Genomic DNA, 23460 nt, shown 5'->3' on the forward strand with positions numbered 1-23460 from the left:
GCTCACTGCTGTATCTCCAGAGACTAGTTCAGGGCCCGGCCAGAGGAAGTGTTCGGCAGAAATTGAAGGAACGCATCAATGTGTGAAATAAAGTCAACGCCGCCCACCTCCCAGGGTTGTGTGAATGTGGAAGTTCTGCCTCTGTGTTTCCCAGTGTGTTTTGCCTACCTCTGCTACCTTGTAGGTGGCACGTAAACATTTCCTCTTTTAGTAGGTCTGTGTTTTTGTCTACAGTTACCTTCTGGCAAGCAATAATTATTTTCCACTTACGGCATCAATATGAACTTTCCATTTTAAAGTAAACTCATTCAAGTTTTTTTTTTCTTTTTTTTGAGGTGGAGTTTCACTCTGTTGCCCAGGCTGGAGTGCAGTGGTGTGATCTTAGCTCACTGCAACCTCCACCTCCCGGGTTCAAGCAAATCTCTTGCCTCAGCCTCCAGAGTAGCTGGGATTACAGGCACCCACCACCGCACCTGGCTAATTTTTTGTATTTTTAGTAGAGATGGGGTTTCACCATATTGGTCAGGCTGGTCTCCAACTCCTGACCTCAAGTGATCCACCTGCCTTGGCCTCCCAAAGTGCTGAGATTACAGATGTGAGCCACCGTGCCTGGCCTCAAGATTTTTTAAGACTTCTATATTTGTGAGTCTGAATGATAATTGATAAATATCTTGCAATTTTAGATAATTGATAAATATCTTGCAATTTTCTAAAATTGCAGTAAACACCTTGCAATTTTAGAAAACTTAGTTCTGAGAATAAAAAGAAATGCTTATTATTTTCCATTGTACATGGATTGAAAATGATGTTTTAGATAGCTATGTAAGAAAAACATTTTTATAAAAATACAGCATAACTGTGTCCTGGGGTTCTAGATTCTGGATCTGCCTTGATAGTCTATAAAACCTGAGACTAAGTATAAAATCTCAAGGTACGTATTGGTAGCAATAAAGAATAATACATAGCAGGTAGAGTAGTAATAACTGTAAGTCTAAGGTATTCGGAAAATAGCCCAAATGCTCCCTTTGATTATCCATCTGGCGTGTGCGTAGGATGTAATATTTTGTTAGGCCACCTACCCCAGAGCTTGAGAAACTCAAATGTTTGCTGCAGTGTTTTGTGCTGTTTTATTCCACCTCTAGGGGGCAGTATCAGCCGTTGCTTGGCTTCTGCTGGTGTTCTAGGTGCACTGACTGCAGAGTATTTATTGCTCCTTTTTTGAGGATGGGAATACGACTGATATGTTAGCAAATGCAGTCAAAAGCAGGCCCAGGCCGCGTGCAGTGGCTCACACCTGTGATCCTAGCACTTTGGGAGGCCAAGGTGGGTAGATTGCTTGAGGTCAGGAGACCAGCCTGGCCAACGTGACGAAACCCTGTCTCTACTAAAAATACAAAAATTAGCCGGACTTGGGGGTGGATGCCAGTAGTCCCAGCTACTCGGGAGGCTGAGGCAGGAGAATTACTTGAACCTGGGAGGCAGAGGTTGCAGTGAACTGAGATCGCGCCACTGCACTCCAGCCTGGGTGACAGAGTAAGACTGTCTCAAAAAAGAAAGAAAGATTCTCATTTAACTCATATGCACTAAGGCTGGGCTTCACAGCTCAGGGACACACAGACTCACTGGGGAAACAGAGGAACTGACCTTCGGGGTGGGTTTTGAAGGAAGAGTATGAGTTTTGTACTGTAAGATACATTTGAGTCTTCTTTTCTTGTGGGCTTAGGGCGATTGGAGCTTTCATCAGGGTATCGTTTAGTCCTCTGTGAAATGCTTCCCTGAGACTTTAGACATGCCAGGGACTTTGGATTCACCTAATATTTGTTCTACTACTGTGCTACCCAGAACCCACTTAGGTATAAATCTCTCTCTCTTTTGCACATGCACACGTGTGCACATGCACACACACACTTCAGACTGGCCCGAGGAAAGAAAGGAATGTATTCGCTCAAGTGACTAAAAGGTTCAAGTTAGTGCTGGCTTCGGGCATGGCTGGATATGGCGGATTAACCACCATTAAAGGATCTAGTTGCTTTCTGGCCTGTCTCTCACTGTCCTCCATTCTGCTGTCTCTATGTTGGTGTCATCAGTCTTGGGCAGATTTTTCTAACTTTTTTTTTGGTAGAAATGGGGCTTACTATGTTGCCCAGGCTGGTCTCGAACTCCTGAGCTCAAGCGATCCTCCCGCCTCAGCCTCCCAAAGTGCTGGGATTACAGGTGTGAGCCACTGTGCCTGGCATCTTGGGCAGATTTTTTTTTTTTTTTGAGACGGAGTTTCGCTCTTGTTACCCAGGCTGGAGTGCAATGGTGTGATCTCGGCTCACTGCAACCTCCGCCTCCTGAGTTCAAGCAATTCTCCTGCCTCAGCCTCCTGAGTAGCTGGGACTACAGGCATGCGCCACCATGCCCAGGTAATTTTTGTATTTTTAGTAGAGATGGGGTTTCACCATGTTGACCAGGATGGTCTCGATCTCTTGACCTCGTGATCCACCCTACTCGGCCTCCCGAAGTGTTGGGATTATAGGCGTGAGCCACCGCACCCGGCCTCTTGGGCAGATTTTTCCAGGGAACATATAAGGATGCTCGTAACGGTGAACCTAAGAAGTTGGTAAAATGACTCCTTCCTTTGTGTGTGAAGAAATGACTTCTTCCTTCCTTCCCTAGTAGCCCTGGCTCATGTCAGCTAATAATTGTAGAGGAGGAGAGTTAAGGACTTTCCCAGGAGGATTCTTGGGAGGCACAGCTTGGGAAGTATGCCTAGCCCTGAACCATCACGTGGCTGGGGAGATGGGATGCACTGGCTGGGCCTACGGCACATGCTTTCCCTCGCAGTGCTGGGAGTGTTATTTCCAGCCATGCCACATGGACCAAGAGTGGACAAAAGGCAGTTTCCCAGAGGAGAATCAAAGTGTTGTACACAGAACAGGAATGGATGCTGGCCCCACAAAAACAAGGTTGTCTATCTCCACCTAGAGGCTCTGAGACCTTCAGGCAATTTGCTTCAGCTTTCAAAACCTCAATTTCCTCCTCTGTAAAATGGGCATAATGATCTTAGAGCATAAGATTGCTGCAGGTATTAAATAAGCACCCACAGATAGCATTGATAAATGGCAGTAAAGGATGCCTGAAAATCTGGACCCCAGTAACTGCTAGCATTGGCTTGTCATCCATAACTCATCCCTTAGTTAGGATGTGGAGCCTGCAGGGAGGCAGCGGGGAAAGAGCTCTGTGGCCCCAGACAGTGTCTTCTTTTTTGTTGTTGTTTTTTGTTTGTTTTTTGAGACAGAATCTCACTCTCATCCAGGCTGGAGTGCAGGCGTGATCTTGGCTCACTTCAACCTCCATCTCCCAGGTTCAAGCCATTCTCCTGCCTCAGCCTCCAGTGTAGCTAGGATTACAGGCATTTACCACCATGCCCAGCTAATTTTTGTATTTTCAGTAGAGATGGGGTTTTACCATGTTGGCCAGGCCGGCTTTGAACTCCTGACCTCAGGTGATCTACCGCCTCCCAAAGTGCTGGGAGTACAGGCGTGAGCCGCCGCACCTGGCCACGGACGGTGGCTTCATGGTTTCAGTGTTATCCCATCTAAGTGATGGTTCTTTGCGGGGACCTGCAGCCAGCAAGGTTAGGTATCTGGCATTCTCAAGCCCTAGAAACCAACACTGTACTCTCTGCTACTCCTGAATGCAGCTCAGCCTTCTGCATTCACTAAATCAGCCCCGTTGAGGAGAATTCCAGTGTTCTAGCCTCAGAGGAATACGTGATCCCTGAAATATGGACTCTGTCTTTAGGCATAACTGATTCTTGGCATTTCATTCCAATTCCAGCTCCCCCCTCCCCCAAGAGAGAATTAATAATATGGCCATTGGTAGAATTATTATTTTTATTTTTTGAGACAGAGTCTTGTTCTCACCTAGGCTGGAGTGCAGTGGTGCAATCATAGCTCACTGCAGCCTCCACCCCCTGGGCTCAAGCTATCCACTCACCTCAGCCTCCCAAGTAGCTGGGACCACAGGTGCACGCCACCATGCGTGGTTAATCTTTTTTTTTTTTTTTTTTTTTGTATTTCTGTAGAGATAGGGTCCTGCTATGTTGCCCAGACTTATCTCAAACCACAGTCCTAATTTCTCTTTTACCTCCATAGTGCCTAACTCTTAGTAGGATGTTTTTTTTCCTTAGGTAAAGGGTCTCGCTCTGTTGCCCAGGCTGGAGTTTGGTGGCATGATCATAGCTCACTGCAGCCTCGACCTCCTGGGCTCAAGCTATCCTCCCACCTTAGCCTCCCAAGTAGCTGGGACTATAGCTTCACGCCACCACACTCAGCTAATTTTTGAAAAACATTTTTATAGAGACAGCCATTGATAAAATTCTATGCCTTCTCCAGGGCCAACATTGGGGATAAAGATGACGTTATCAATAAGGACATTGAGACTCTGCTTTTGTGTCACCTCCAAACTCCTTGGTCCCTCTGCTGTAGGTCACTTGCGCCTCCTCAGCACCCAGCACTCTAGCCAATTCTTGATTCCCCCGGCCTCCCTGCAAGCTCCACATCCTAACCGAGGGGTAATTCACGGTGACAAGCCAATGCTTCAGGTGGCTGGGGCCCAGCTTTTTAGGCATCCTCTGGCCTGTCCGTGACCATTTCATGTTTCTTCATGCCCCCAAACCTTTGTTCGTGCTGGTCCTGCTGCCTGGAATGCCCGTCCCTATTCTTGTTGCCCAGGTAACATTTCAACTTTCAGATCCCCGCTCAAATGTGTCCTCATGGATTCATTCACTCAGCAATTTCATTGGGTGCACAATGAACAAAATAGACAAAGCTCTCTGCCTCCATAGAATTCTCATTCTAGTGCAAGGACAGACCAGTAAATAAAAGGTATAATAAGTAAGATAAATTAGATGTGTGTTAGTGCAGGGGGGATACTGAGAGGAGGGTGAGGTGTGTGTATAGCTTGCAAGTTTCACTACGGTGGTCAGGGAGACGTCACTGAGAAGGGAGGATCTGGGTTAAGTCTTAAGTCTTTTTTGTTTTTTTTTGAGATGGAGTCTCACTCTGTCGCCTAGGCTGGAGTGCAGTGGCATGCTGTCAGCTCACAGCAACCTCCGCCTCCTGGGTTCAAGTGATTCTCCTGCCTCAGCCTCCTGAGTAGCTGGGATTACAGGCATATGCCACCATGCCAGCTAATTTTTGTATTTTTAGTAGAGACAGGGTTTCACCATGTTGGCCAGTGGGTTAAGTCTTGAAGGAGGTGAGGAATGTGGGAATTTTCCTGGGAGAAGAGCATTCCACGTGGAAGGAATGGAGACTGAGGCAGGAGCCTGGGGAATGTTGAAGACCCTGGAGTGAGGAGGGGGAGTGGGAGGTAGCTCAGAGACGGGGGTTGAGGCCCAGAGTGCAGGGCCTCATGGCCACTGGGATGGCCTTGCCCTTGACTCTGAGTGGGACAGCCCCCTTGGGGTCCTAGCAGAAGAGTGACATGATTCCACTTACCTCTCATCAGGTCCCCCTGGCGGCAGCAGGGAGAACAGAGGGCAGGGAGCAGCCAGGAGCGGGACTCCAGTCTGGGCCCAGACCAGCCAAGGAGGGGAGAGCAGGGAGAAATGGTCAGATTTTGGATACACTGTAGTTTTCATGTGGAGCTGATGGATTAGATGTGGCATGAAAGACAGAGTGGGGCTTTGAAGATGACTCCAAGGATTGGAGAGGCCTTCCTGGGGATCTAATTCAGACACGTGGCATTGCATTTGTGTATTTTGTTATGATCCTCTCCTTTGGGAGGGGCCCAGGTGCCTTCGGTAGTCGATGAAGGTTATGGACTCTACCAGGAACACTCTTGCGCATGTAATTAAATGGGTGTTCTCAGGACCCCTGCAGGGGTCCCTAGACAGTGTATGGTTGCTTGATGGGTTGCGGTTGCAGCCCACTCATACAACAGCAGGGGCACCATTCCCACTGCACACATGACTGGGGGCTGTTCAGTGCAGCACCCCCAGCCAGCAACCAGCAGTTGATTACAGTTGTGAAAGGAAAATAAATCTTGGGGCCCCCAAATCACTAAACTAAAGGGAAACGTCAGGCTGGGAACCCCTTAGGGCAAACCTGCCTCCTATTCTATTCAAAGTCACCCCTCTGCTCACTGAGATAAAAGCACATCTGATTGTCTCCTTTCGAAAGGCTAATCAGAAACTCAAAAGTATGCGGCCATTTGTCCTTTATCTACCTATGGCCTGGAAGCCTCCTCCCCGCTTCCAGTTGTCCCACCTTTGCTTGGAGTTGTCACACCTTTTTCAGACTGAACCGTTGTTCATCTTACACATGTTGATTGATGTGTCATGCCTCCTTAAAATGTATAAAATCAAACTGTGCTCTGACCACCTCAGGCACATGTCATCAGGACCTCCTGAGGCTGTGTCAAGGGCCTATGTCCTCAACCTTGGCCGAATAAACTTTCTATTTTTTTTTTTTTAAAGATGGGGTTTCATCATCATGGCCAGGCTGGTCTTGAACTCCTGACCTCAGATGATCCCCCCACCTCGGCCTCCCAAAGTGCTAGGATTACAGGCGTGAGCCACTGCGCCCGGCCGAATAAACTTTCTAAATTAACGGAGACCTGTCTCAGATATTTGGGGTCCACAGAGCCTACACAGGTATCTGAATATACACTGGGTCAGAGCTTTTGTGAAGCCCTGATCACATATGCAAGGGGGCCAGCCATAGAGTAAGCCCTTGATAAATGTTTCCTGAGAAACAACGAAGATCAACTTGGCATTTTTCAGGATTCTCACACCTTTGCTGGGTGCCTTAAGTATTCATACGTCCATTTTGTAGGCAAGGATATTAAGCCTCACCACAATGAGGGTTAACTGAGTTAGGCACAAAAAGGGTTAGAATCGTGCCTGGCACGCATAGTAAGTGCTAAGTCAACCTTAGCAATTATCGTCATAGACTGGGACTGGAGCCCGGGCCTCCAGGCACCCAGGCAAAACTCCTTCTCCTTCCTCCTCCCATGGGGCTGCCCTCCAGGAGTTTCTAATCTGACTGGGGAGCCAAGATGAGCAAGAAAGAAAATGCTCCCAAATTTCTTCCACTTTATTCCTAGTTTATCCATATAGCGGCCCTGTAAGGTAGACCTTCTCAGTATCCCGTTTTTGCAGACAAGGAAACCGAGACTCAGAGGAGGTAAACAGCAGAGTTCAGGGCTCACACCCACATCTCCAAATCTCCAGATAATTAGTGAGTAGTATATATGGTTAAATGCTAACAACTTAGCACTTAATTATATCTGATTTCACACTGTATTGTATATAATTTAATACTGATTGCAGGCTTTCAGAAGGAACTGAAGTGAGTTGGGGGGTGGGGAGAATGGCAAGGGAAGCCTTCATGGGGACTTTGGGAAAGGAACTGGCCCTTGGAGAGTCTGGGAGTAGAGGCTGGAGGGGGCTGGAGGGGGCTGGTGTGGGTTTCTGGAAAAGGGAATCGAATGATGAAGACATCAGGTTAGGAGTGAGAATGGGGCAGGGTAGGACTAGGATGGTGCTATTTTGGTAGTGGAGTTCCGTAAATGCACTTATAACTAATGTTCATTGAGAACTTTGTAAGTGCCAGGTACTTTACTAAATCCTTTCCACTGTTACTGCATCCACTTCACATTTAACCCGGTGAGGGAAAGAAAAGTTCCTCCCCATCTCATAGGTAAAGAAACTAAGTGGCAACCTTGTGACATGAAACCAGGCTGGACTCCAGATCTCATGTACCTCCCAGCTCAAGTTCAGAGACCATCTGACTGGAGGTGGGGTTGTTGTGAATGGTGGGAAATAAAGTTGGCTTGTATGCAGCCTTGCTACCCAAAGTGTGGACCATGGGCATTACTTGGGAGCTCATTAGAAATGCAGACTTGGAGCCGGGCATGGTGGCTCATGCCTGTAATCCCAGCACTGTGGGAGGCTGAGGCAGGCGGATCACGAGGTCAGGAGTTCAAGATCAGCCTGGCCAACATGGTGAAACCCTGTCTCTACTAGAAATACAAAAATTAGCGGGGCATAGTGGTGCATACCTATAATCCCAGCTACTTGGGAGGCTGACACAGGAGAATTGCTTAAACCCAGGAGGGCCGAGTATGCAGTGAGCCAAGATCCCACCACTGAATTCCAGCCTGGGCTACAGGGCAAGACTCCTCAAAAATAAAAAGAAAGAAAGAAAAGAAAGAGATGCAGACTTAGGCACTTCCCAGTCCTACTGAATCAAAGTGCGTTTCAAAGTGGGCACGGTGCTACATGCCTGTAGTCCCAGCTACTTGGGAGACTGAAGTGAGAAGATCACTTGAGGCTAGGAGTTCGAGACCAGCCTGGGCAACATAGTAAGACCCTGTCTCAGAAAACAAAACAAAAAAATACAATCTGGGGCACAGTGGTGTACTGGCACACCCCTGTAATCCAAGAACTTTGGGAGGCTGAGGCAAGTGGATCACTTGAGCTGACCAGCCTGGGCAACACGGCAAAATCCCATCTCTACAAAATATCAAAAAAAATGAAAGAGAGAGAGAGAGAGGAAGGAAGGAAGGAAGGAGGGAAGGAGGGAAGGAAGGAGGGAGGGAGGGAGGGAGGGAAGGAAGGAAGGAAGGAAGGAATCAGCCATGTATGGTGGCACCTGCCTGTAGTCCCAGCTACTCAGGAGGCTGAGATGGGAGGATTGCTTGAGCCCAGGAAGTCGAGGCTACAGTGAGCCAAGATCGCACGACTGCACTCCAGCCTGGGAGAAAGAGTAAGACCCAGTCTCAAAAAGAAGAAGAGAAAAAAAAGAATCTGCATTTCACCATGATTCCTAGGTGATTTGTAGGCACATCAGCATTTAAGAAGTGGAGATGGATGGATGTTCCAGTTCCTCAAGTCTTTCTGATGACATCCCCCTCCTGGCAGAGGAGGATCGATGCATTCCCCGGAGAGTTTGAGGTGAAAGCCCAGGGCAGCCAGCAAAAGCTGAGATTTCTTTGAAGTCCCATATTTCATCTAAAAATGTCATCCAGTGTTTCATTCCATACCCATAATATATCAACGGTCATTTTAATGTTTCAGAATGGTTATGTAAATTGCTATGGAGTAGGATCTGTGTTCTGGGAAGATGCATGGGAGGGTTTCCTTGTATCTTAAATGGGGTAATAATCACTACTTCAAGGGCTTCTGTGAAGATCAAAGGAGAATCATGTATATGGAAATGCTGGGTAAACTGTTTGTGCGATTTATGTGTTATTATTTCTGGAAGAAAGTGAGAATCCTCCCCAGACCCACGCTCCTGCAAGCCAGCTCTCCTGAGGGCTGAGTCCCCCTGCGTTCTTCTTGCACTCAGGATGAGGCAGGACTCAGGCCCAGGGGAGGACAGAGTAACCTCTGCGGGCATGTCCGGAAGCCAGGAAAGCTATTGTTAGTTTTTTTTTTTGTTGTTTGTTTTTTTCTTTTTTTTTTTGAGACGGAGTTTCACTCTTGTTACCCAGGCTGGAGTGCAATGGCGCGATCTCGGCTCACCGCAGCCTCCGCCTCCTGGGTTCAGGCAATTCTCCTGCCTCAGCCTCCTGAGTAGCTGGGATTACAGGCACGTGCCACCATGCCCAGCTAATTTTTGTATTTTTTTAGTAGAGACGGGGTTTCACCTTGTTGACCTGGATGGTCTCGATCTCTTGACCTCGTGATCCACCCGCCTCGGCCTTCCAAAGTGCTGGAATTACAGGCGTGAGCCACCGCGCCCGGCTATTGTTAGTTTTTTGGTTGTTGTTGTTTCTCAGGTTTTTAGAGAGACAGGGTCTCACCCTGTTGCCCCAGCTGCAGTGCAGTGACACAATCATAGCTCACTGTAACCTTGAACTCCTGGACTCAAGCAATCCTCCCACTTCAACCTCCCACGTAGCTAGGACTACAGGCATGCACCATCACACCTATTTTTTTTTTTCTTTTTTTGAGACACAGTCTTGCTCTGTGGCCCAGGCAGGAGTGCAATGGAACTATCTCAGCTCACTGCAACCTCCGACCCCTAGGTTCAAGTGATTCTCCTGCCTCAGCCTCCAAAGTAGCTGGGATTACAGGTGCCTGCCACCTTGCCTGGCTAATTTTTTGTGTTTTTAGTGGAGATGGGGTTTCACCATATTAGCCAGGCTGGTCTTGAACTCCTGACCTCAGGTGATCCGCCCACCTGGCCTCCCAAAGTGCCGGGATTACAGGCATAAGCCACCGTGCCCAGCCACACCCAGCTATTTTTTAATTTTTATTTTTAAGAGACAGGGTCTTGCTTTGTTGCCCAGGCTGGTCTCAAACCCCTGACCTGAAGCAATCCTCCCACATCAGCCTCCCAGAGCTCTGGGATTACAGGTGTGAGCATGCCCAGCCTTTTTTTTATTATTATTATAATTTCATAATATCACTGTTTCTTCTTACTACTTACTTCATGATTGGCCAACTTAGCTAGCAAGAAAGCCCAGTGAAACTCAGATTGCAGATCAGTTGCAGAAATGTCAGAATAGGAGAGAACAAGAGGGTACAGCATCCTGTTCCTGAGTGGGTCTAGAGAGAGGGAACTCAGGAAGGAAAAGTAGGGGCTCCAGGGGAAGGGGGAAGCAGAAGGCAACGACCTGGGGCCTACAGGAAACACAAAGAGAAAGAGGGATCAGGCTGTCAGCCCTGGACTAGGCATGACTGGGCTGCACATCAGGCTCCCTTCCTCGTAATCGGAGGGAGAAGTGAAGACGGGAGGGAGAAAGACCCAAGACTGGTGAGATAGAGACGCAGACAGACACTGAACTGAGCATCCACAGTTGAGGGCACAGATGAAGGCTAGCTAGAGAAGGCACAAGCAGAAAGCCGCGTGGAAAGAGCGGCTCATTCAGCACTGCAGAAGCAGAGGAAGAGAATTTGGCAAGTAGGATGCTTTTTAGAGACAGGGTCTCACTGTTTCCCAGGCTGGAGTGCAGTGATGCAATCATAGCTCACTGTAACCTTGAACTAGACTCAGGCTATCCTCCAGCCTCAGCCTCCTGAGCAGCTGGGACTACAGGCATGCACCACCACATTGGGTTTTGTTTTTTTTTTTTAAAGAAATGGGGTGGGAATCTTTTAAATTTTATTTTATTTTTGAGACAGTCTCACTCTTTCACTCTGCCTGCAGTGCAGTGGCATGACCTCCCTCGGCTAACTGCAACCTCTGACTCCCGGGTTCAAGTGATCCTCCTGCCTCAGCCTCCTGATCAGTTGGGACTATAGATGCACACCACCACACCTGGCTAATTTTTTTTATCTTTAGTAGAGATGGGGTTTTGCCATTTTGGCCAGGCTGGTCTTGAACTCCTGACCTCAGGTGATCCATCTGCCTCGGTCCCCCAAAGTGCTGGGATTACAGGCATGAGCCACTGCACCTGGACTGGAGTGGAAATCTTAATGATTATCATGAGCATGAGAGAGAGAGAAAAGGAATGCCCATCATTCTCAATTTTGGGACGGCAAGATGGCTGGTCAGCAGTTTCCCATGGCTCAGAGCAATTGAAAAGGATGGAGAGAAGAGCGATTGTATTAAGTTAAGGTGGTCCTGGATCTGTCTCGGGTAGTGTTGTAATAAAATAATGGGACTAAAGCCAGATTTTGAGAAGTTAAGAGGAGAATGATAGAGATTTCTATTTTTCTCTCTCTTCTTCCCAGGATAAACATTGAGGTTCCCACACAAATTGTATTTCTGATACAAATGCCCTACTTGCCATTTAAAACTTAATTCCCATAACTTGCTATAACCTGGGACCAGTACCAAGTTGATATTGTATCGTTAATCCTCCCCTTGGCAAAGAAATTAAGAAACCGCAAATTGGCCAGGTGCAGTGGCTCACGCCTGTAATCCCAACACTTTGGGAGGCTGAGGCGGGCAGGCCACCTGAGGTCAGAAGTTCAAGACTAGTCTGGTCAACATGAAACTCTGTCTCTATTAAAAATACAAAAATCAGCTGCGCGTGGTGGCATATACCGGTGATCCCAGCTACTCCGGAGGCTGAGGCCAGAGAATCCTGGAGGCGGAGTTTTCAGTGAGCCAAGATTGTGCCACTGCACTTCAGCCAGGGCAACAGACCAAGACTCCATTAAAAAAAAAAAAAAGAAAGAACAAATTGAAAAACATTATTTATAGTATGATCCCATTTTTGTTTATAAGAACATATGAGGCCAGGTACAGTGGTTCACACTTGTAATTCCAGCACTTCGGGAGGCCTCACATGAGGCCCTGCAGGAGTTAAGAGACCAGCCTGGCCAACATGGTAAAACCCCATCTCTACTGAAAATACAAAAATTAGTTGGGTGTGGTGGTGGGTGACTATAGTCCCAGCTACTTGGGAGGCTAAGGCAGGAGAATCGCTTGAACCTGGGAGATGGAGGCTTCAGTGAGCTGAGATTGCACCACTGCACTCCAGCCTGGGCAACACAGCAAGACTCTCTTTGTCTCAAAAAAAAAAAAAAAAAAAAAAAGACCAAACAAATAAAAGAAGTAAAAGAGTATATGGAGCTGGGTGCAGTGGCTCATGCCTGTAATCCTAGCACTTTGGGAGGCCAAGGCAGGAGGATCACTTGAGCCCAGGAGTTAGAGACCAGCCTCTGCAACATACTGTGATGCCATCTCTACTTAAAAAAAAAAATGCTTTTTAAAGAGTGTATATGTGTTTCTGTGTAGATATGTATCTGTGTATACTTTGAACAAAGAAAGGCACCCAGAGGAAGATACATTTATCAAATTTTAATAGCAGTTTTACTGGTATATGCATATATTACTTTAAATATGTGTAGTTTATTATACATTACTCCCCTCAGAAAGCCATAATAAATTATACCAGGGATTATCTCTGATGGTCAGATTATAGTATATTACTTAAAATTCTATTGGCTGCAAATGACAGAAACTCAGCTGAAACTTCTAAGGCAATAACTGAATTGTCCAGATCCTTCTTTATGCATAGGTGGATCCAGGGGCTCAAATGATGTCTTTAGGAATCTGCCTCTTCGTCTCTTGGATCTGCTGTCTTTTTTAGCAGCTTCATTCTCAGGCGGTTCCAGGCCTGCATCTCACTGGCACAGCATCCAAGTGGGAAGAGAGCAGCTCTTTTTCTAAGGGTGTCAGCAAAGTCCCAGGGCTGACCTGGGTCACGGTTCACCCCTAAACTGGTAAATCACTGTGGCTAGGGGAAGCCCGGTGCTGATTGGCAAGGCCAAGGTCATGTGAACCAAGAGAAGAACCAAGTCACTTTCAAGGTCATCTAAGGAAGCCAGTGAACTGCAAGAAGGGACTGAGCAGTTCCCCAGGGGAAACCTAGGGCCCTGTTGCCAGACTAGGAGACACAGAACCACTTATGTCCACTCCAAGAGGGCCTCCAGTCTAGGCCACAGATTTCTGTAATGACTGCATTGTTTATAATTAACATACATTTCTCTTGCAACGGCAAGGGGAAAATAAGACTCCCCTCCCCTTTTTGTTCTTTGAGACGCTCTGTTGCCCAGGCTGGAGTGCAGTGGCGCAATCATGGCTCACTGCAGCTTCATCTTCCAGACTCAGACAGTCCTCCCACTTCAGCCTCCAGAGTAGCTGGGACCACAGGCATGCACCATCCATACTTGGCTAATATTTAAATTATTTGTAGAGATAAGGTCTCCCTAGGTTACTCAGGCTGGTCTCGAACTCCAGGGCTCAAGCAATCCTGTTGCCTTAGCCTCCCAAAGTGCTAGAAGTACAGACAGGAGCCACTGCACCCAGCCAAGATCCCCTTTTAAACAACTGATTTGGGTCGTGTCTGGTTATGACAATCGAGATAATTAAATAATGAGTGTTGAGAAAACAGTACAGCCCAAATCATGTCAGAGTCCTTGATCATAGTGGGCATGAGAGGAATGAACAGTAGTGAGAGGCGGGAATTGACCTTCTCCTTTTTATAGATGATTAAAAGTGTGTACGCCTAAGGCCCATGGGGCCTCAGACAGTCTCTGGGGCTCAGGGTTGCCGGAGCAATGCCCCCGGAGAGCTGGGCCTCTGTCAAGGTCAGCCTCCGCCTCTCAGCCTCCTGCGCCAGTGTGTGCTGCACCCGTGCCCTCAGTCTGAGCTTCCCTGCGTTCCGATATCACACTGCTCTGTTTCTTCATTTCAGGGTTGCGCTAAGGACATGGTGACAGACTTTGATGAGAAACATGATGAGTATTTAATATTGCTTCAGCAGAGGAACCGGTAAGAGAAGCCGCTCGACGGCAGCCCTTGATATTAGCCAAGTAAAAATCTATTTAGATTTATTAACAGCAGGCAGGCCCTGCCTCACATAGGAATGGGATGCGGAGTTCCCCTCCACTCAGAGGCTTAGAATATTATCTGCAACCCCAGCTCCTATTTCTCCATTCACTGGTTTAATTGCGTCTTTTGACTGAGCTATAGCAGACTGTTCGACGTGTAAATACCGCCTCTTCCCTCCCTACTCCTGTCCTGGGAGAAGAGAGGATTGTCAAAAAAAAGCTTGAATTTGGCAGGGCTTGTGCAAGAACCACCTGAAGAGCCCGGTCTGTGATCTTACAGGCTTTGACAGCCCCTGAAATCTGAGCCTATAATCATGTCATGTTATGCAAAGATGGAGTCATTTTACATTGGCGTTTGAAGTTGGTCGATAAGTCATTTGAAGTTAAAGTAGGACTGATTTTGTCTCTTGAGTGCTGGTCCTTGAAAAAGCTTACAGTAGGTCCAGTGTGCAGCGATCAAGGTCAAAGCATCATGGTCTGGTTTGAAAGAGCCATCATCTCCTCAGTTCCTTTGTAGGGCTGAGGAAGTTCATTTTCAGTTCACTGCAGTTTGTCTTCAGGCCTCAAACCTTGCAGTAAGCTGAGGATTTGCAAATTCAGATGCTAGGGGGGCCAGGCTGTGAGTGGAGCCAGCTCAGTGGGACCGTGGGTACCTGAAGCTCCCATCTCCAAGCTGCTCGGCCCAGGCCAGCTGTCTGTGAAACCACATTGGCGTTTGAAGTTGGTCGATAAGTCATTTGAAGTTAAAGTAGGACTGATTTTGTCTCTTGAGTGCTGGTCCTTGAAAAAGCTTACAGTAGGTCCAGTGTGCAGCGATCAAGGTCAAAGCATCATGGTCTGGTTTGAAAGAGCCATCATCTCCTCAGTTCCTTTGTAGGGCTGAGGAAGTTCATTTTCAGTTCACTGCAGTTTGTCTTCAGGCCTCAAACCTTGCAGTAAGCTGAGGATTTGCAAATTCAGATGCTAGGGGGGCCAGGCTGTGAGTGGAGCCAGCTCAGTGGGACCGTGGGTACCTGAAGCTCCCATCTCCAAGCTGCTCGGCCCAGGCCAGCTGTCTGTGAAACCACAGTCCCCCCCGCCTGGCCCAGTCCCCTCATCCACCCCAGCCTGGGTCCTGATCCTCCCAAGTCTGCCAGAGAAGCTGGAGATGTGGATTTGGGTTGCAAAATCTCCTGAGTTTTAGAATGTTGGTATTGAATTCAAATTGAAGCACTAAGCAAACAGAAAAACAATGCAGGCCCAAAGAACTGGTGGGAGGAGGGGGAAGAAGGCATGGGCACAAATATGGCCCTCTGTGTTATGGGAGTGGGCTTAGGGTCTTGTAGACAAGAGAGTCTGGGGTAGGGAGGTGTCACTCTGCATGTGACTTCAGCTCCGGTCTCACTGACTGGACTCGGTGTTATCAGCAGGAGCCCTGGTGGCATGTTGCATGGGACAATTTTTTTTTTTTTTTTGAGATGGAGTCTCACTCTGTCACTCAGGCTGGAGTGCAGTGGCGCGATCTCAGCTCACTGCAGCCTCAGCCTTCTGGGTTCAAGTGATTCTCTGCCTCGGTCTCCCCAGTAGCTGGGATTACAGGCGCGCACCACCTCGCCTGGCTAATTTTTGTATTTTTAGTACTGACGGGTTCACCATGTTGGCCAGGCTGGTCTTGAACTCCTGACCTCAAGTGATCCACCCGCCTCTGCCTCCCAAAGTGTTGGGATTACAGGTGTGAGCCACTGTGCCTGGCCTGGGACAAAGTTTTTGTAATCTCACAAATTGCAGTTTAACATCCCTGCCCACCACCCCCTTTACGAAATTCTATTAAGATCCTAAATTCCACCTATGACAGCACCCACCCACTTTCCAAATACCCATCTAGTCAGGCAGCGCCACCCCTGGTGGAGATCTTCTGAGCAGACAGTCTCTCCATTGCCAGGCAGAAATGCCACAACAGTGTCCTCTTTGCCCAGCAGCTCTGTGCTCATCCCCCTCCATCCCCACATCCACCTCAAACTAAAACGGTGAAGGCTTGTGCCGATTAGACCGACGTGGGTTTCCATCATCATTAATGCCACAGAGCAGGATGTTTTTATTCAATCTCTGGCAGACTGGATGGTGCCACCGAACACCTGGGTGATCATTTAATCATCTGCATGTGCCTTGTCTGGGGAGAGGCTGTCACAGTTCCTTATGAACAAATTGTTTCTCATTAATTGGGGAATCAATAAGTGTGCGATCAAAGAGGCACTGGCCGGTAGTATAAATGAGAATTTTCAGAGACAAGGTTATAGCACAAAGACAATTAAAAGCTATATCAAAACTGAGTTGCCATAAAATTTGGGGGGACGTGTTGTCACTAAGAGGAAGCTGTCATGATGACAGGAAATTAGAAGGTAGAGCTAGAAAGAAACACCTTCCAGTAGAGACTTGTGAAGAATGGGAATCCCCGAGCCATCGTCGGGCAAATCTCAAAGGTACCTTTTGCAGAGTGCTAGCCATATGCCGGGCACCTCACCCCATCATTTTACTTTATCTGCACACTAACCAATGGGGCAGAGTTGCCGCACCCGTTTTACAGACAAGGAAGTGGAAGCTTCCAGCAGTGAGCAACTTGCCCGAGGTCTTGCAGCCAGGAAGTGGTGGAGCCGGGCTGGACTCTACATTTTGTTTGATGTCATAAGTAATCAAGAGGAGAAAGAAGCCTGCTGGGATTGCCAGTGGCCCTAAGTTAACTGAGGAGGGGTTTTGTGGGAAGAACTGCAATTTACTTGGAAGTCTAGTTATAGGACTAGATAGAAAACTAGCCTCTGAGCTTTACTCTGGACATGGAGGGAGATGAAAACCCAGGCTGCTTATCCGGGATGTCTGTAACCTGAGAAGGGGGGATGTCATCATGGGAGTGAGTTCTGAGCAGAGATCTGCCCAGAACACAGCTGCCCATAAGAAGCTGGGCAACATTTTTCTTTTGTTTATTCAGCAGGATTTCACTGAGTACCTTCCAAGGCCTGGCATTGCCATGAGTGCAAAGGGAAGCATTGTGATAAGGAAAACACAGACTGTATTAGTGTTTTTTGGCTGTAAGAGACAGAAACCCAAAGCAAATGGACTTAAGCATTGGGTTTAAACTTACCTTTGAGATTTGACTCGGAAACATTGGTCTATGAAATTAAGAAATCCAATGTCGAGCTGGGCACGGTGGCTTCTGCCTATAATCCCAACTATGCAGGAGGGTAAGGCAGGAGAACCCAGAACTTCAAGACCCTGTCTCTAAAATATTTTTTTAAAATAGCCAGCTGTGGTGGTAGCCACCTATAGTCCTAGTTACTCACTACTTTGGAGGCTGAGGTGGGAGGATTGCTTGAGTCTAGGGGTTCAAGGCTGCAGTGAGCTATGACCATGCCATTGCACTCTAGTCTGGGTGACAGAGTGCAACCCTATCTCTTAAAAAAAAGAAAAGAAAAGAAATTCACCATGATACTCTTGGCCTTAGGCATAGCTGGATCCAAGTGCTTAGATTATGTAATCAAAATAAACTATGCTCCATTTTCTGTACCCTCGTTTTCCAGTGTTAGAGCCATTTTCAGGCAGGTACTTCACTTGTGATGGTCAAGACAGCCAGTAAAAGCCCGTACGTACATCCTACTAGAAGCATTAGGGATCTCTCCTAATGCTTCCAGCAGAAGTGCTGAGGAAGGTTCCCATTAGCCTGACACAGGCCCAGTTCCATCCCAAGCTGTGTTAGGCCGTTTTTGCATTGCTATGCATAATGCCTGAGACTGGGTCATTTATAAAGAAAAAAGGTTTCATTGGCTTACGATTCTGCAGGCTGTACCGGAAGCATGGTGCCACCATCTGCTTGGCTTCTGGAGAGGCCTCAGGGAGCTTTTACTCATGGCAGAAGGCAAAGTGGGAGCAGGCACATCACATAGTGACAGCAGGAGAGAGAGAGTAGGGGGAGCTGCCACACACTTTTAAATGGCCAGATCTTGGGAGAACTCACTGTCGCACGGATAGCACAAGGGGATGGTGCTAAACCATTCATGAGAACTCTGCCCCCTGATTCAGTCACCTCTCACCAAGTCCTACCTCCCACACTGGGATTACAATCCAACGTGAGATTTAGAGGGGACATATATCCTGACTATATACAAGACAGTCACTCTCTGTGGTCTCAGGAGATGGCACAGTCCTACTGGCCACTTCTTGGCCACCCTGCTAAATTGTGCAGTGAAGTCAGTTTCACGCAGTGGAGTCAGTTTCGTGAAGTGAAAGAAGGAATGGTGCTGTACCCACAGGAGATCTGAGGGGCTCTGTTTGGAAGATGGGGGAGATTCCTGGCCAGGCAGAGAACACAGGTGTCCACACACAACTCTTGCCCTTGAAGAACTCCCCAGCTATGGCAGGGTAAGTGCAAGGCCACCTATAACTATGACAAAAGAAGCAGAAAGTGATTGTGTGCTCCAGGCGACAGAGTCTGCAGATGTGACAGCCCCGCCTCACCCCTGCAAAAACCCTGCCAGCTGCTTGTCCCAGTGGACTCTGAGCGATTCTCGTCACTCAACCTCATGAAAGAGGTAATCACGCCTGACAAGATTCATGAAAGAGCAGGTGGAGTGATCAAAGGGCTGAGTGATGAGGATCGACCGAAGATGAGGGCCCTTGGATCTGAAGCCGTGACAGCCAAGAGGGGCTGTGATATACATCTCTAGACTGTCGGGGGTAGACCCGGATTTGCTCTCCAGGCCCAAGCATCCAGCAATGCTGTGATCATTTGGTCCTTGAGAAAAGTTATGCAAGGGAAACTTACAAGAAAACCTGCCCACAAGAGAGCTGGGTCTGCAGCCCCAGGAGGAGGTCCAGGCAGAAAGAAGGAAGGAGAGAATCAGCATCATTGGGGCCCCCACCTGGGCCAGAGCTTTAACCCACTCTATCCTTTTGTCCCCATGGCAGCCCAGGGAGGTGCAGGCATCTTTGGTCTCCTGTTACAGAAGAGGAAACAGACCCCAGGAGGTTTAGGGACTTGCTCAAAGTCTTGCAAGCTAGGGAGTGGCGGAGCCTCCAGCACTGAGATCCATCCTCCACACTCACCTCCTCCCCCTGCACAGATGCTCTGCTGTGTAGCTCTGTGAAGCATCCTAGAGGACCTACAGGTTCTGGGGAGAAATGGCAGGCTTTTTGTACCCCTGCCCTCCCTGTCTTCACCCTTCAAGACTGGAATCAAAGCCACCCCCTCCGAGGAGCCCCCAGTTGTGAGCCAGTGCTCTCTCCTCTGACCTCTTTTTGCTCAGAGCCCCTGTGATGCCTGGTGCTAGAGGCCAGAAACAGCAGGAAGGAGCAGGTGAGAGCACCAGCCTTGCAGCCCCATGGGCCAGAACTCAAATCCAACTTGGCGGTTTCCTTGGCTCTCTGGCCTTGGGCAAGTCCATTTTTTTTTCTTCTTTTTTTTTTTTGAGACAGAGTCTCACGCTGTCACCCAGGCTGGAGTGTAATGGCACTATCTCAGCTCACTGCAACCTCTGCCTCCTGGGTTCAAGTGATTCTCCTGCCTCAGCTTCCCAAGTAGCTGGGACTACAGGTGAGTGCTATTACGCCCGGCTAGGCAAGTTCATTTCTAAAACAGGGCCAACAGAACATCATCCCAGGATCACTGAAGGGTGAAGTGAGACAAGGCACTTGAAGGCCCATAGCAAGCCCCCTACCCAACTCAGCATTCGACGTCGTCATCATCATCATCATTATCATCATCATCCAGTCATTGACTGATTGATTGATTGACTGATTGAGATGGGTATCTCACTCTGTTGCCTAGGCTGAAGTGCACTGGCATGATCATAGCTCACTGCACTCTCCAAACCCTGGGCTCAAGTGATCCTTTTACCTCCAATTCCCTGGTAACTGGGTCTACAGGAGCAGGCTACCACACCCAGCTAATTTTTTAAATGTTTATTGTTATTATCATCCTTTTGATATAAATGCCTTCTCCCCAAGTTGACTTTCAGGTAATTCTTGAATCACTGATCCTTGTAGAACCCCTCAGGCGACCTGAGATGACAGAAGTCTGGAGGAACCACATGGCTCATCTATAGTGCCATGGCAGCCACACCGCTCAGACACCACTCAGTGATAATCCTAGTTACAAGTAGGCCGCTGCCCCTGAGAACACGGAGACCTGCCTTTTGTGCTCACTGGGTCCTCCTTGCCATCTGGGTCCATGCTCTGGAGGCCCACGAGGAGGAGAATCCTCCCTAACCACCCCCGCCCTAGCCATGTCAGGTTCTCATCCCACCCTGTACTCCCCACTCACTGTGCCTCCACTTCCTCATCTGTGCACATGACCCCAAAGGCCAACATGGGGATAAAATGGAAATGATGGGTGTGATGTGTGTCGCATGAATGGTAGCTATGAGCACTAGGGTACTCATCCATGTCCCCTGACCCACCTTGAGTTCCTTAGGGTCACTTGTTCCGGAAACAGGCATTGAGGCTGGGTGCAGTGGTTCACACCTGTAATCCTAGCACTTTGGGAGGCCAAGGTAGGTGGATCCATTGAGCTCAGGAGTTCGAGACCAGCCTGGACAACACAGGGAGACCCTGTCTCTACCAAAAAATACAAAATTAGCCAGGTGTGGTGACACGTACCTATAGTCCCTGATACTTGGGAGGCTGAGATGGGAGGATTGCTTGAGCCTGGGAGATCAAGGCATCAGTGAGCTGTGATCACACCACTGCATTCCAGTTTGGGCAACAGAGCAAGATCCAAAAAAAAAAAAAAAGAAAGAAAGAAAGAACCATTGAGAGCATTCCTTATTCAGCAGGCATCGTGGACAGGGGCTCAGATTCCAGTGCAGGGGAGGAAGAATAAACAAATACACAGATACATCCATAATACAACATTAGCCAGTGATAGCGTGCCATGGAAAAAGCTGAACTGGCAAGCCAGTAGAGGGTGGCGGGTGGCAGACGGGCAGGACTTGATTTTTAGATAGGGCAGGAGCGGAATCTGATTTATCTGAGTCCCCTGCACCCAGGACAGCTTTTTATGCAAAGTAGGCTATCAATTTTTAAAAAAATACTTTTCTTTGATGCCACCTGAATATTACTGATGCACTCTGCTGCAGTAGGGAAGTTCCTCTAGCAATTCCTTTCACAGTCTGAATAATTATCTCCTAATTTATCAGTTTCATAAATCTACATTTTCATAAATCATTCTGCTTAAGGAGGGGCACCCATGGACCGCCAGCCCCAGATCCTGGGTAACTGGATGCCATGGCTGTTAACGTGGCATCAGAAGGCAGGGAGAGAAGTTGAGGCAGGCTCTCTGCCTGGCTGATCAGATCCCCTGCCCTGCCCCGCCACAGGCTCCCTGGGGTTCCCGCTTGCTCCCCGGAGACTGCTGGTGCCTACACTGTCCCTTGATTCTTTGCTCCTGCAAGCGTAGCTATTGCTGTGTTTGGAAATTGTCTCTTAGTTACTTGTGTTTTTCTTCTGTTTTATGTTGTTGCCTAACAATCAGGCATCTCCCAGGCTTCCAAGGCTGGCAAGAGATAAGCAGTCTGTAATAAATGTTCCTGCCACAATTGGTGAAAAGATGAATGTATCAGCCACTAAAGAAACATTTAAAAAATAAACAAAGAAATCACCCACAGTGCCACCACCTTCCCCCAACAGCCGATTTCATTTTACATTTATCACCTTCCACCCTGGGTCCACAAACACAGTTTTCCAACTTTACCTTTACTACATATGTACCCTGTTTTTCTTTTTCATTTTCCTTTTCTTTCTTTTTTTTTTTTTTTTTGGAGACAAGGTCTCTGTCACCCAGGCTGGAGTGCAGTGGCATGATCATGGCTCACTGCAGCCTCAACCTCCCCAATTCAAGCCAGCCTCCTGCTCCAGCCTCCCAAGTAGCTAGAACCACAGGTGCATGCCACCACACCCAGCTAATTTTTATATTTTTTGTAGAGACGGGTTGCCCAGGCTAACTTCGGAACGCCTGGGCTCAAGCAGTCTGCCTGCCTCAGCCTCCCAAAGTGCTGGGATTACAGGTACGAGCCACTGTGCCCCGGCCTGTGTATCATTTTTATCCTGCTTTTTCATCACCATGCCCTGCCCCCCACTGAACAGATCACAAACAATCCTCCATGTTTCCATAGTCTTCATAATTCTAACATCCGTGTGATAGCAGCTTCCACTTCTCTGCTTTGGATGTTTGGGTCGCTTCCAAGGTTTTGTTATTACTGAACACTGACTGTCTTCTTGCCTAGAGTTCATATGCTCAGGAACAATTTGCCAGAATGTGCTTTCTGGGCAGAGACCAAACATATGGCATTTTCTATATTTTCATACTACTTCTGCGAAGGTTCTATGAATTACCAGCAGTGTCTAAGTTTGCCAGTTTCAACCTCATCTTGCTGGCTTTACAAGTGGTCTTGGTTTTGGTGTAGGCGCTGGAGCCAAATTGCCTAAGTTTGCATTCTACCTCTGCTATATGCTGTGATAGCTATGTGACCTTGGCCAAGTTCTTTAACCTTTCTGTGGCTCAAACTCCTTATCTACTAAATGGGGATAGTAAAAGTGATTATGGCCAGCACAGTGGCTCACGCTTGTAATCCCAACACTCTGGGAGGCCGAGGTGGGCAGATGGTCAGGAGTTCGAGACCAGTCTAGCCAACATGTTGAAACCGTGTCTCTATTAACAACACAAGCAAAAAAATTAGCCAGGAGTGCTGGTGCACGCCTGTAGGCCACGCTACCTGGGAAGCTGAGGTGGGAGAATCAGAATTGCTTGAACCCTGGGAGGCGGAGGTTGCAGTGAGCCAAGATCGCACTGCACTCCAGCTTGGGCGACAGAGCGAGACTCCATCTCAAAAAAAGTGTTGGGGGCGGATTACGCTATAGGATTGTTATAAAGAGTAACATCTTCATATGGTTGATCATCATCATTCTCTGATTCTCTGTCTATGAATTTGTGTCATCACTAAAACCGATCTGTTACCCCATAGTGGATACTTGCCACATTTTTTTGGTCATTTGCAGACACATGCAGAGGTGAAATTTTTAGTCCCTTGATGCACACATTCCCAGCTGATAAAGACAATTCTCTGCCTCTCGTATTATAAACAAGTGTCCTTTTTGCAGTGTATGTAGTGCCATGTTTTCCACATTTTTGTACTTTCTGCTGGCAATTT

The 23460-nt window shown here is 47.9% G+C and overlaps 1 protein-coding gene across 2 annotated transcripts in view; it reads left to right on the top strand.

The window, feature by feature from the left end:
• KATNIP (katanin interacting protein) overlaps positions 1-23460 on the top strand; it is a 221421-nt gene that overhangs the window by 51863 nt on the left and 146098 nt on the right. For both annotated transcript variants that reach the window (XM_012464613.2, XM_012464614.3), the window contains exon 3: positions 14152-14228. In XM_012464613.2, the coding sequence (XP_012320036.2) occupies positions 14152-14228 (77 nt within the window). The remainder of the gene's footprint in view (positions 1-14151; positions 14229-23460) is intronic.

This window comes from Aotus nancymaae, unplaced genomic scaffold (assembly GCF_030222135.1).
Source record: "Aotus nancymaae isolate 86718 unplaced genomic scaffold, 86718_ANA_hifiasm-v0.15.2.pri h1tg000049l, whole genome shotgun sequence".
NCBI classification, from domain to species: Eukaryota; Metazoa; Chordata; class Mammalia; order Primates; family Aotidae; genus Aotus; species Aotus nancymaae.